Source organism: Canis lupus, chromosome 9 (assembly GCF_048164855.1).
Source record: "Canis lupus baileyi chromosome 9, mCanLup2.hap1, whole genome shotgun sequence".
In the NCBI taxonomy this organism is placed as follows: domain Eukaryota; kingdom Metazoa; phylum Chordata; class Mammalia; order Carnivora; family Canidae; genus Canis; species Canis lupus.
Window position 1 is genome coordinate 62,860,344 of NC_132846.1, and position 14,263 is coordinate 62,874,606.

The 14,263-nt window shown below is 49.6% G+C and overlaps 1 protein-coding gene across 1 annotated transcript; it reads left to right on the forward strand.

Moving 5' to 3' along the window:
- Window positions 1-2,147: 2,147 nt before the first annotated feature.
- CALM1 (calmodulin 1) lies at window positions 2,148-12,841 on the forward strand. The gene is made up of 6 exons (XM_072839674.1): window positions 2,148-2,406; window positions 5,176-5,206; window positions 6,133-6,276; window positions 8,369-8,475; window positions 8,895-9,030; window positions 9,213-12,841. Exons 1-6 carry the CDS (start codon window positions 2,404-2,406, stop codon window positions 9,239-9,241), a joined length of 450 nt encoding a protein of 149 aa, XP_072695775.1. The 5' UTR covers window positions 2,148-2,403; the 3' UTR covers window positions 9,242-12,841.
- The last annotated feature ends 1,422 nt before the right edge of the window (window positions 12,842-14,263 follow it).

The following is a 14,263-nucleotide window of genomic DNA, read 5'->3' on the forward strand; positions in this document are numbered from 1 at the left end:
AGTATTACCATGTATAAAGTCCTGCTAGACTGTATTTCTACTGTGCTTCACATCATGAATCCTTAATGAAGCACATTTCATTTCTAGGCCATTATTTCCCCTTACTAATATAATATATACTGTATTTTTAAATGTACTTCAGTACATGAAGAGCCTGACAAAAGAATATATGTTCCTGGGGTTGCCTGGGTGGCTCAGCGGTTTGGTGCCTGCCTTCAGCCCAGGGCGTGATCCTGGAGACCCAGGATCAAGTCCTGCTTCGGGCTCCCTGCATGGAGCCTGCTTCTCCTGCTGCCTATGTCTCTGCCTCTGTGTCTCTCATGAATATATAAATAAAATCTTAAAAAAAATAATATAAGTCCCTTTAGAAATGAAGCAGTTTTGAGATGTATTTGGCCCTTTCGATTTGTAACTCACCAGATTATTGAGTATTCTTTAAATTGATTTTGCATTAGTTCCTTTCCCTCTATTTCCCCATTTCCAACTCTGCCACTCAGGTTTCCTGCCATAACAAGCACAAAATGAAGAAGAGGAGGAGGAGGAGGAGGAGGAGGAGGAGGAGGAGGAAGATGAGGACTACTGGTAGATGTGTGAAGTGCATAATGTCTTTTTAATCTGCAGAGAGGAGGTAACACCATTCCCTGGCTTGCTGCTGCAGCCTCTTTAAACCGAATGGCACATTCACCCTTTCTGCAGCATGTCAGAAGGAACAGCAGTAAGAACAGTTCCCAAGAGGTGATCCCAGAAGTCTTGCAGCATCTGCAATGTGCCTGAGCATTTTTCATTAAAAAAAAAAAAAAAGTCTTTTCTGCAGAGTTTGTCAAAGCCAGAAATAAACGTAACCAGGGAAGCCCTTTCTAGCAGAGTTTGTCAATTACACACTTTGCACATTCTCTGAACCGGTAAACAAATGGCAGATTGCAACTGTTGCCCAGGCCCTGTAAACAAAAGATCAAATTCTGTGTTCTGCCTTGGCAAGAAAACTAACTGCAGCATTTTGTCAAGATTTTTTTTTACAAGTTCTCATTTCCAATTAATAACTGAAATTGCCCTTTTTTTTTTCTAGTTTACAGAAAAACTGACATTAGTAAACTTAAAGAGAAAATATTTTAAAGAAAGGAACAGAATCCACATTGTACATTAAAATATGATCTAGCTCCCCTGTAAAGACAACTCGCCGTGTGTTCCACCTCTAAACTAGGGGATTCTAGGCGCCTATTTTTTTCTCTCCTTTGTTTTTAGGAATAAAGACCTGATCCCTCTCAGGACCAGGAAAATGAAGGAAAAAAAAAAAAAAAAACCCACAAAAATCAAAGCATGAGTTTCAAAGTCTACGGAAGATTCACACAGGTACAAGGCCAGAACCAGGATGAATAGTATTTTCCATAGGAAACAAAACAGTTAAGGGAGAGATATTATTCAGGCATACAAAAAACATTCAGTGGAAACGTGAAGACATTAGGAGACTGGCTAAGTATCATGGGCATGACAGAGATTTAGCAACTCGGCATATAGAATTTGTTTCAGAAATTGCTTCAAATATCTATCTATCTATTTATTTCAAATTTTTAAAAGAAAAAGCATCTAGCCAGTTTCTTGCGCCAGGAAAACTGCCATGTCCCTTCCAGACCCTCTGCGAGGCGGGGAAGCGTGCAGGTAATTCCTCGGTCCCCAGCTCCCCGCGGCCGTCTCCTGCCCCGGGACCTCCGGGAACTCCCCGACGGAGGGCGGCTAGCTGGGGAGCCCCGGGGCGCCGGGCCTGGGGGACCCGGCTGCCCCAGGAGAAGGTGTAAAAGATGTGAGTTGGGGGGGGTGTCCCACAGGTGGAGGTGGGGCAGGGGTGAGAGGCGGACAGCTTCTCAAGAAGGGCTGCCCGGGTCTCGGCTGTGGAGGCACTACGCCGCCGTCCGGCCCCGACGGGGGGTCTCCCGGGACCCCGCGCCCCACCGGCCTCTGCGCCGCCCCCGCAGGGCGCTCGCCGCCGCCGCCCGGCCCTGCGCGTCCCGGGGCCCCCAGCCTGGGCCAGCGGCGGGCGCGGCGGGGCGGGGGGCGGGGGGCGGGGGGCGGGGCGGGGCGCGGCGGGCGGGGGGCGGGGCCCGGCGGGCGAGGCCCGGCCCTCCCGGCGGCGCCCGGAGCGAGCGGGCGGTGCCGCGGCGGAGGGATACGCAGCGCCGTATATATAGCGCGGGGCGCAGGCTCGCGCTTCGGCAGTGGTGCTGGGAGGCTCGCGGGCGCGGCGCCGTTCCTCGCAGTCGGGCGGCGGCAGCGGCACAGCGCTGAGCGCACCTCGCGCCGTAGCAGCGGCGGCAGCAGCAGCAGCAGCGGACGCAGCCCCGCGGTCACAGCCCCTGCGCTGGTGCGGCCACCCTCGCTCCCTCTGCGCTTCCTCCCTTCGCTCGCACCATGGTAGGTCGGGGGGGGTGAACGGCGGCGTAGCGGCCGCCTTGCCCGTGCTTTCCTCCAGATATTTAGTTCAGCGCCCCCCCCTTTTGGACGGCGGTCCCCCCCTCTTTTCCGGGTGTTATTACGCAGCAGCCGCGGGTCGGGAGGACGCACTTTGGATTTGCATCGCGCTCTCCTCGGCCCGGGCGTCTTAATTCTGTCCCGGTCCCCCTTGGAGCTGGACGTGGCCGTGCGCTGTCGGCGGGCAGGGGCTCCGGGGCCTTCCGCACCCACCCCCTCCCCCAGCCCCGCACCGCTGCATCCAGCGCGCCGCACCCGGGCTTCCCGCAGCGCCGCGCCTGGGCCGGGGCCCCGGGGGGGCGGGGGAGCCGGGCGGGGCCGGGCCCTCGGTCCCCCTCCCCCCGCCCCCCCCGCCGCCCCGGGCTCGGAGGCGGCGGGCGGGCGGCGGCGAATGAATGGGCCCGCGCCGGCCCGTGGCGCACCTCGCTCCGGCCCCGGCGTGAGGGGCGCAGTCCGCGTCCGCCTCCCCCCTCCGGCGGCCCCGGCTCCGCGGCTCAGCCGCCTCCCTCCCGGGGGGCGCGGCGCGGGCGTGGGCTGGGAAGGAAGGAGCCGGGGAAGGGTGGGGTGGGGGCAGGAAGGCGAGGGGTGGGGGGCGGAGAGGGCGGAAGCGGCGGGCCGGCCGCCCTGCGCCCGGGCGGGGCCCTGCGGTGTGGCCGGGGCGCGCCCCCCGCGTCCGCCCCCTGCAGCCCCCCGCCCCGTGCGGCGGTGCAGGCGTGCGTGCTCCCCGGTGCACCGGGAGGTCCCTTCCCGCGGGAGGCGCTCGGCTCGCTCTAATTGGGGCGGGGGGGCGGGGGAGGAGGGAGCTGGGAGCTGGCGCGCGGTCGGTTTCCATTAGAGACGCAAAGTTTCTGCCCCGGGAGGAGGCGGCGGTGCGGCTCGCCGCCTGGGGGAGCAGAAGCGGGTGGGAGGCGCGGGGCGGGCTCGGCGCGGGAGTGGGGGTGCAGGGGGGTCCCGGCCGGGGAAGGGCGGTGCCCCCGCCCCTCTGCACCCCGCTGCGCCCGGGGCGCGCACCCCCGCCCGGCCCCCGCCGCCTTGCGGTCCGCGGGGAGATGCCCTCCGCGTTTCCGCTTTCTCTGCAGCGTCTAGATTGCCAGATGCGCCTGTGCGCCCCGCCGGGTGTGTGCTCGGCCCCTTCCTCCGGGGCGGGCAGGGCTGACATCACCGCGGGCTCCTGGCTTGGCGGGATGGGGAGGTGGCTCCCGCCGGGCCCCGCGCACCTTTGCCCTCCGGGCCTGAGCCACTTGGGGGCGGGGGCTTCTTTGTCGGGGAAGGCTGATGCTCTCGGAATCCTCCCCGACCGAGAGTTCGGCGGTGAGGCGGGACCGTGGTCCCCGCCGGGGGGTGGGGTGGGGGGGGTGGGGGGGGGTGGGCAGCTTCTGGCCCCAGGTGTGGCAGGGCTCCCTGTTGTACGGAGACAGGTGTTGTCCTGGCGTTACGTAAATCATCGTCTCCTTCGTGGGATGTAAAGAAAACCGCCTTCCCGTGACTGGGGTAGAGAGGAAGACCCGATTCTAATTAAAAAAATAAAATAAGTTTTCCCTTACGTCCGTCTATTGGAACATCGCACCTCTTGGGCAAGTTTTCATTTGAGAACGTAAACAGAAGGTGGTTAGCGTTCTGTTAGGACTTGGTGTGTGATCGGCTTCCTTAGGTGTCCTTCAGTGAAATAAGACACAGACCAGCTCTCCTTGCAGGCTGGAGGCACAGGGCTTAGGTTCCGTGTTGCAGCGAACCGGACAATGCAAGTGTGAATTTCCTTCATGGCTGTCCCCACCCTCGAGTAAAGTGTGTTTATCATGAGCGGCTCTTATGTCATCCTGAAGATTGGTAAATATTCTCCAGCAGAGTTAGTAGTTGCTCTTTTTCCAGAAAAGACAAGGTGCAGTCTCATAATTATTATGTACTTTTGTGTGTACATAACGTTTGCACTCTCGGAACCGCTCACTCGTAGCGGTGGTTGCATTTTTTTCCCCCCCTGGCTTCTCTATCAAAGATAATTGGACTGAGGGCATCAGCCATTATACATGGTAGGCTTTTAATAAATAACTGCCTAATTTAAATGGAAAGCACTTACTACACGGAAATGAAGTTGGTGGGGGTAACCCATTGCTGCGTATTTATTTTTTCCACTTAATTGTATCTCATAGAATAGATATGAAAGCCTGTTAATCCCACTCAATGCCATTATGTAACGCCTATTTGGAGATTTTGGAGCACTCGCAGCACTGCGCTAAAGGTGCGCTAAAAGCCTGCCCCTGGCCAGGATCCTGGCTGTGGTGACAGCAGCGTCAGGCTGGGATCCTCGGGTGGAAGGGGGGGCCTGCGGTGTCCCTGGCGCAGTAGGTGGCGCTCGTTCTCAGAGCTGGCCGCGGCATCCGATGTGGTGTGGCCTTTTGCCACTAGAGGTGCCATTTTTCAAATTATGAACTGACCCTTCCTCGGTAGACCTCTGAGCACACAGCCACAGGCCCGGCAAAGAAAACCTGAAGTGAAATGTCACTTCTTTGTCACCCTTTGTTTTTTAAGATAGCACAAAGTGTTCCCTTTGTTCTGATTGTTTTCATCTAATGGCTAACATTTTCAAATGGTTGGGTTTTTCTTTTTTTAAGATTTTTTTTTTTTGGAAAAGTCAGTTTCAAAAGTATCATTGGGAAAACTCTTGCTTTCAATCAATGCTTGCATTGAGTTATAACCTCTTCTTTTTTTATGTAGGCTGATCAGCTGACCGAAGAACAGATTGCTGGTAAGTTGATGACTTTAGGAAGTCCCAGTAGGCCAGAACTAGGCACCCCTCAGTTTGAGTGACTTCTCTGACCCTTCCCCCCCCCTGTAATTTGAGCAGTTTTCTAAGAACTTATTTAAATGGAAGCAATCAGCAGAAATATTTGGGTCAGGTGTTAATTCCTTGCCAGTGTTTACGAGGCAATGTGAAAGGGAGTGGAGCTAGGAATACTTGTTCACCCTGGAGTGTTTGACTTTGTGGTGGTCAGGGCTTTGCGTGTAATGAGATTGCGCTGAGCCTGCTACTCAGAAATGCAGTGTAGAATTCTTGTGCCACAGGTCTTTTAGTAATTCACCTTGAAGGCTTGTGCTTTCTATTGGAAAATAAATGGGAATGGGTGAAAATGAGGGTTGGGACTACAATAATAATAATTAAGGGAGTTAGTTTAGATTCTAGCTTTTGGTATTCCTTAGAGGACTTTTTTGAGGGGATTTCTTTCTAGGAAACCAGGGATACCTTTGAAATGCCATAAGTGCCATATGGAGAGGACACGCTGGTTACCTGGGAATAGGTTTCTAGTAATCCCTATGAAATGAGTTCAGAGGGCTATAGAAATTTAACAGGAAGGGACTTTAAGGGAACACGTGGACCAATCTTCACTTGTCAGATCAGACTAATTTGAGTATGTTGGCTTAGTTTTCTTTAAAAATATGAAGATACTGTGGTTTTATGGAACCGGTTACCAGGAGCAGTGTTTGCTTTATGGACTGCTGAATGAAGGTCTGTCCGATGGGATTATTGTGGTCTTTATTTCAGTAGATAAAGACCAGGCAGTTTCTGATAATGTGCAGACTTGGATGGTTTGCTTTGGCAAGCCCAAGGGAAGTGTGTGCTGTGGCTGGGTTGGGTAAAGATGTTCGTTCTAAAGGGTAAACTTTTGTTTTCAGAGTTCAAGGAAGCTTTCTCCCTATTTGACAAAGATGGCGATGGCACCATCACAACAAAGGAACTTGGAACTGTCATGAGGTCACTGGGTCAGAACCCAACAGAAGCCGAATTGCAGGATATGATCAACGAGGTGGATGCTGACGGTGAGGGTTTAGACCTATGAATGAGTGCCAGTGTTGTGTAATTCAAGTTCAGACATGTCACAAGATTGTCTTTCAGGTCCCCAGAGCAAAGCAAATGCGCAGCGATCCTTTCGGTGGTTGCCTTACAGCCGTTGACAATGAAAATAGAAGATTATGGGCCTGCCTTTGGCTGTGCTCACTGTCTAGAACATTTCCTGGATCAGATCGCTGTATTGTTCTTTTCTACTTGCCATGACCTACAGCTCAATCTTTTATCAACTGGCCAATGAGTCTGCGCTGAGTACTTTGGGGAAGTAAAAAATAGCCATAGACCTTATAAAAAAGCTTACTGTCTCGAAGCGGAGTGGGAAGTGAAGTGGGAGAGGAGCACTCTTAAGTATTAATATAGAATTGAGTACAGCGTGAGCTGTAGACATGTTTATCGAAGAGAATTTTGAGGATCGTGTGAAGCTTAGAGGTGGCGTGTTCGATGACTGCAGGAAGGAGATTTATAGAACTAACAGAAGGGGAGGATGAATACAACTGCAGAGCAAGAAGGAACAAGCAATACCCCCGTAACAGTGGGTCTCCAATTGGTTACCGATTCCAGTGAACAGTAGACCTTTTATTGTTCACATCTCTCAGCAGTTTTGGAGCATTCCCCTCTCGAAAAAGACCATGTCTTTTTGGAAACCATGTACTCTGTAACGTTGTAGAACATGGTAAACTTTTAAAAAACGAGTGAAGAATAAACAGTTGGGACCTAGACTGTCTGGATGATTGGTTTGATAGCCATTTGAACGATTATGGTCTTGTAAATTGATAAAGTAGAGTTAAATTTGGTCACATACATTTAGAAGCAGGGGTTTGAGCGAGCTCTTTAACACGTGGCTTCAGCCCACCCAAGCTACTTTGAAAAGAGTTTTCGTCCATATTAATGTTTTGGCAAAGAGGTAGTTCATAATTCTGTCTTGGGGGACTGCTAAGATGATTGGCCATCTGGGAACCTGGAGTGGCCACCTCCCATTTTATGTGAACCCTGGGAAACTGTGCTTAAGGCCTGGCAAAGTGTATAGGCTCTGAGATTGTATGAACAAGGAGGGAGAAATTGTCTCAGGCTCCAGAATCTAGTATTTACAAAGAATAAATGTAATGCCTGAGGATGTCTTCTCTGCATGGCCGTGAGATAGCACCTCAAATAATTTACTTTGTGTTACGTGAATATCATAAATACTTTAAAATTTTGAAGGCCAAAAGATTTCTGAATTATTACTTTGATTTAAAGGTACTGGTGAAAATAAGTAACTTAACCTAAGGCTTTTTTCCTTTTAACGTAATTTTGTTTTTGTTTAAGTCAAGTTACTCTGTTAAACTGGTGGCTTGTCTTTGGGGGGGTGGGGCAGTGCTCACCTAATTCATAGTGTTAAGAGGGGAAGTTGTTCGGGGGTACTGGCCATAGAACAGACTATTCTGACAGTTTCCTAAGTGGTCATGGTCGACTTACGAAAACACTTCCCAGCCTTGCCCTTAACAAAGATCTTGATTTTAGAAACAAAAGTGATTAGATGACTTATCATCATGTGGCCAAGAAATGCTTTCTGGAGAAGACTTTGTGATACTTTATTCTCTGTAGCATAACAAAGTCTGTTTTTCCCCCTTCCGTAATCCTTGTCTTCTGTAAAAACATTTTGTTATACTGGCTGGCCAGTTCTGGGCCTTGACCAGCATCACTAGCCAAGGCAGAGGTAGGTCCAAGTGCTCACCTGCACTTGGTGGGGCGGGGGCAGGGAGGAATGGAAGGGTGCCGTGTGCTTTTTCCTCTGGAGTTGCACAACTGCCTTTAGTGGTCACACACCAACACGTGCGCTGTCCTTTGCATCAAGAAGGGCTGGCCGGCACCCTGATTACTAGTTTGAATCCCATGAATCATGTGAAATCACCCTGCAAAGTGTTTGAACAGTTTAGACTTACAAGTGGTTTAACCTAATAAGATAACTTATTGATTTGCCCAGGTGAGTCTTAACCATTTTATAAAGCGCTTTTAAGAGGATGACTGCCCCGTAGCATTACCGAAGCACTTAATTTTACATGAGCTTTTGTCTTTTAATTTGAGGTAATGGCACCATTGACTTCCCGGAATTTTTGACTATGATGGCTAGAAAAATGAAAGATACAGACAGTGAAGAAGAAATTCGCGAGGCATTCCGAGTCTTTGACAAGGTAATCCTGGGTCTGTGTTGGAGACGGCACTTACACATACGGCTGTTTGGCTACTGCTTCTAACACACTTTGAACACTTAAATACAATTGCCTGGGGCTCTGCGATCTCACTTCCAAATGTGCCCACTCGTTACGGCAGCCTGACTGGGTGAGGGTAAGCATTGTTAGTAGTGGGGGAGGGCTGAACCGAGATTTCTTGATTGCTGCGCTCCATCTGTTAGCTCTAGCCAAGCCCTCACCTTTTTGGTGCACACCGGGTGCACGTATGTGGTGGGTAAGGGTGGGAGCCGGAGCTGGGCCAGCTGTCACCGTGTGCAGAGTTGGCAGTGCTGCCCGAGGGCACGCATAAGTCACAGAGCTGCTTGCCGGTTCAGAAACACTGCCCACCACTCCCAGTGACACCTGCTTGACATTCACAGGATGGCAACGGTTACATCAGTGCGGCAGAACTACGTCATGTCATGACAAACTTAGGAGAAAAACTAACAGACGAAGAAGTAGATGAAATGATCAGAGAAGCAGATATTGATGGAGATGGGCAAGTCAACTATGAAGGTAAAAAGCACTACGCCTCTTTAGCTTCGTTTTTAATAGTCTTACCTTTGGTGTCTATGAACAAGTTAACTGCTTCACCAGACACTGATCTACATTTATTTTCTTGATGCAGAGTAGAGATGTTGTGTTCATTAAAGCTGCTTTTGAAGATAACCGAAAGTTATGATTGTTTGTCTTTTCAGAATTCGTACAGATGATGACTGCAAAATGAAGGCCTACTTTCAACTCCTTTCCCCCCTTCTAGAAGAATCAAATTGAATCTTTTACTTACCTCTTGCAAAAAAAAAGTTCATTTACTCATTCTGTTTCTATATAGCAAAACTGAATGTCAAAAGTACCTTCTGTCCACACACACAAAATCTGCATGTATTGGGTGGTGGTCCTGTCCCCTAAAGATCAAGCTACACATCAGTTTTACGATATAAATACTTGTACTACCTTAATGATAAGGAAGCACTTAGTGGACTCCTTGCAGTTCCATTTGCTCATGATTAATACACTGTTTGGGCTGGCCAGTTTTTCATGCATGCAGCTTGACAATTGAGCACAGTCAGGCATTTGTATTAAAAACGAAAAATGAAAAAACAAATCTAAAACGTACTCAACTGGGTTCTAGTTCAATTTGTTAGTAGAAATTGTCATAGCTGGTTTACTGAAAACATTTAAAATTGGTTTACCTCAGGATGCTGTGCAGAAAAATGGGTGAAGGATAAACTGTCTAGATGTAGCCCCACTTAGGACGGCCCTCCCATACTTCCATGTGCCCCTTCCCCCCACCCATGGTGACGATGACACACATCCTGGTGGCATGCGTGTGTTGGTTTAGCGTTGTCTGCGTTGTACTAGAGCGAAAATGGGTGTCAGGCTTGTCACCATTCACACAGAAATTAAAAAAAAAAAAAAAAAAAAAGAAAAAAAACCTTTACCAAGGGAGCATCTTTGGACTCTCTGTTTTTAAAACCTCCTGAACCATGACTTGGAGCCAGCAGATTAGGCTGTGGCTGTGGACTTCAGCACAACCATCAACATTGCTGATCAAGAAATTACAATATACGTCCATTCCAAGTTGTAAATGCTAGTTTTTTTTTTTTTTTTTTCCAATAAAAAGACCATTAACTTAAAGTGGTGTTAAATGCTTTGTAAAGCTGAGATCTAAATGGGGACAAGGCAATGGAGGAGAGGTCAGGACCTTTTAAATGCCCACCGCCCAGCACTGGGCTTCTCACACTCCCACCCTCCTCTCCCTGATACCCCAGCACCAACCTCTGAGCCTGAGACCTTGCCTAAAACCAGAGATGGCAGTTTGCTTCATCCTATCAATGGACATGTAGGTCTACTTGTATTTTCACTGGGGGAGGGGGGGCGGGGGGTGGGGAGTGAACCCTGGTAACTTCATGACTATTCAGGCAGTGGCGCTCTTAATGAAGGAAAAAAAACCACTTTTTCTCAAGCATGTACTTAGGGGTTCTTCTCAATCGTGCTGCTGATTACCTGTTTTATGTAACTACTTGAGACCATCTGTGCAAGAGACATGATTTAGTGTGTCTGTCTGTAATTCAATCCTCGCTGTGTGCTAGAAGCAGTAGTCCCTTCTAAGCCAGTCTTGATGCCTAAAGACACTACCGGTCATCTTTGATTCATGATTTTTAATTTATGATTTTACTTTTCCTCAGCCTCCTTTTCAATTTTTTTTTCCCCTAAAGTTGACTTTGCTTCCCCGCCTCCCCCCACCCCCAAGTAGAACTAACTCTAGCCCCCCCAGCTTGAAAGTCAAACTCCAGCCTAGAGGGGGTTTTGTGTCTCATAAACCTGTAACCAAAACAGATACTGGTACTGGTTTTTGCAGTGGGATTGGTGTGCTTTTTTTTTTTTTTTTTTTAAATCCTTTAAAAAGGAATATTGCATTTAGTGCAGAACTCTTTCTGTAATGAAGGCTGGATGTGCATTTTTCAGGGTGTTAACTGGTTGTATCTCACCAGTGAGGAGAGTTGGGTTTTGAGTGTTTTCTGTGGGAGGTTTTAATTTGCCAGGGAACAGCGGCAGGCTGCTAGCGAGGCAGCGACAAGCTCTTGGCAGCCAAATGGGTGCATTCAGGGCTGATTTATAGAGACCCTTGGCTTCTCCCTCTCCTACTCCCTGTCTTTCTGGCATTTTGCAGCTTGTTAGATTTCCTGCCAGAGGGATGGGTCAGAGCAGTGGAGAGGAGCCCGCCCATCTACTTTTGCTGTTGGTCCTTAGACTGGGTGGTTATTGAAGAGGAGACCCAGAGCTAGAGGTGACTTCCATAACTCCCCGAATCTGGAAGGAACACCTGAGAACACCTCGGAGGTTGTTCAGGTGAGACAGGGAGAACTTAGAGCTCCTGGATGTTTCTTACAGGGAGCCCAAGTCCTGACTCATCTCAGGCCTACGTCCTGATGGCTTCTTGGTCATTTCAAAGAGGGTTGGGGGTAATTGAACTTGTTTTTAACACTTTGCCTTCTGTCTTAACTCTTTCGTCAAGTCTTTTTCTAGAAGCTAGGTGGGCTCCATTTTAGTGGTCCCACAACCCTTCCTAAAAGACTGCTTTTGAAACCAGATTCTTCCGTGGCCAGCATCCTGTATGGGAAGCAAAGCCTTTCCCCCAGGGAGTGTCGAGTCCCAGCTTGGTGCAGAGGGGCAGCCCCATCCTCTGCAGCCTTTTCCCTCTGGCTTCAGGGAAGACCAGCCCAGGTGGGGTGTTTGCAGACTGCATGAGTTTGTGAGAGGACAGAGCTGGGTGTTGGGTCCATACCCTTAAAAGTTGGTTAGCACCTCCCTGTAAACTCTTGCCCCTTACTTCTAACTGCTCTATAAATATATACATATATTTATATATATAAAGTGACTAGTTTAACTGGCATCCCGCTTGAGCCTGAGACTTGCCATAAGAAACTGCTGAGTACTTGGCAAACACTTTCATAGTTTTGTTCTCCATCTGTTGGGGGTAGGTGTTGAGCAAGGCAAATGCATCTCAACGTTTCAGATGGGCTTTTGACGCACTGTTGCCAAGGAAGGCTTTTTCTGATTTTTAGACAAATGAATTTTTGCACACTTTAATTGGTGTCTTTCGGCAACTTAAACACATGGAAAATTAGCTACTGTACATATTTTTATATTCTCTTTATAAAATGCATGTCTGACTGTACCTGTAACCTGTGTTGTGACGAGAGCGGCCGTCCAGTAGGCCTCCCACGTGCTGCTGCGGCCCGTCAAGAGCAGCAGCATATGATTAGCCCCTCAGCATACTGGGAACTTCCTCCTAAACCAAGAATGTAAATTTGGTCAAAAGTCTGCTCTTTGTTCATTCAATTATTTTAAACATTTGAATTAATTATTGTATATCCGAAACACATGATCCTTTTTGGCAGTGACGAAGATTCCACGAATGTGTCTTACTAACCTATCCCCTACAGCTGGCAGTTAGTATTTTCCTTTCTTTTTCCCAATCCCTTGAAGTTGTCCTATAGGAGACAAACCCTTTGCTGTCTGTATCCCTTGGAGTAAGAAGGTAGCGGCCTGGGTGGAGTGTGTGTTCTTTCTCCAGCTCTCCTAACGTTCCTGAGCACGTCTGTAGCAAGGATGGCGCTAGTTCCGATGCAGAAGCTACCCTTTACCGTGGTGATTCGAAAAAGGAGATGTACTTGAACGTTTCTGTAAATCTTGAGATAAACTGTTTGGAGATTTAACCACCTCTCTGATGGGGGACCAACTCTATGGAAATTGTAAATAAGTTTTATTTATAAACCTGGCACTGTATCCAATAAACATTTCTGCAGCCTTTCATCTCTAACTGTGAACTGTGTAGGTTTGTAGCTGGTGTAGCCCTGCCCTCCGTCCCCTCCGCTTGACGGGAACGAGGTCCACCTGCGCTCAGGTGTCATCCCCCTCCCCCCCAGGCTCTGGGACGGCAGGTGGGCAGGTGAACACGAGGGGCCCGGGACACCGCGGACACGTCCCCACGGCAGCTTGCTCTAGTTTTCCGTTCAGGCGTCAAGAGCTGATGTTGGAACATGACCTCGAGGCCTCCTGACCGTATCCAGGCTGGCTTTACGCCAACACGCGCGCTGTAGGAAGATTCATTGCCCTTTGACCTCGGCGTTGACCCCCAGTTTCTTTAGGGATTGCGTGAAGAACTACATTGTAAAAACAGGACAGGAGTTTTAAATGACCTAAGCGCGCGTCTCCTGGCCATCATGTCTAGAGCGAGCAGGGCAGCCTGGGAAACGGGATGGGACTCAGCTTTACAACCTGGGAGCTGAAACCTTCCCCTTAATAGGTCCTGTCCCAGACCCTGATCCTAGACAAAGTGCCCCAGCAGGAAAGGCCACCTCTGTTTCCAGAAGGATCTTTTTTTGCAGGCTGCCTTGCCTGTTTCCTTCTACACAGAAGCAGCCAGATGGCCGAAAAGAAGGGGAAAGATGACAGAGCTGCTGCTTTGGTTGGAAGGCCCATTTCAGGGAGCATTTGGCTCCTCTTATACAGGAGCTGCAGTAAAGGTTGTGACCCTGCGGCGGGGACGGAGCCTTCTGCCCTGACACTCTCAGCCTGGCTCTGTTGGTTTCGTCCCTCTGCTGCTATGGGTGGGCGCTTTGCTTCTCTGGGGCCTCCGTTTCCTCCTCAGTTAAAAATAAGACTTTTGAACCTACTAGCTTTCTGGGATTCTGACCAAGCCAGCTTGACATTACTTGTTTAAACTGAAATTGCAGCCTGGGTGCCTGGGCGGCTCGGCCGGTGGAGCATCTGCCTTCTGCTGGGATTGTGATGCCGGGGTCCTGAGTTCGAGCCCTGGGTCAGGCTCCCTGCTCAGCAAGGAGTCTGCTTCTCCCTCTCCCTCTGCGCCTCCTGCTCCTGCTCCCTCATGCTCCCTCTCATGCTTTCTTGGGTGTGCACTCAGGCTCCCTCTCAAATAAACGAGAAAGAAAATCTTAAAAAAAAAAAAAAAAAAAAGAAGTGCGGCCTAAAGGGTGGGAGGCAAAATAATGTGGGCGTGCTATATGCTTTGAGGTGACAAATGGGATTTTTAAAGTGTTAGCAGCTCCGTGTTGGTGGAGTGGAGGGTAAGCTTTGCTGTTAGACTGTGATGTAATATTGGAACGTGGGTCAGAGAACTGATCATTAAGTGACTTCCATCCTCCTCCCAGGACGGAAATAGGAAGCTCCCACTCTGCCTGCGAGAGATCCAGTCCAAGTGGCAACGTCATCTGGATTTGCA

Coding starts and splice junctions, on each gene's coding strand:
- CALM1 (XM_072839674.1), top strand. Junction 5,207..6,132: donor GACCGAAGAACAGATTGCTG/GTAAGTTGATGA, acceptor TTTTGTTTTCAG/AGTTCAAGGAAGCTTTCTCC. Junction 6,277..8,368: donor CAACGAGGTGGATGCTGACG/GTGAGGGTTTAG, acceptor TTTTAATTTGAG/GTAATGGCACCATTGACTTC.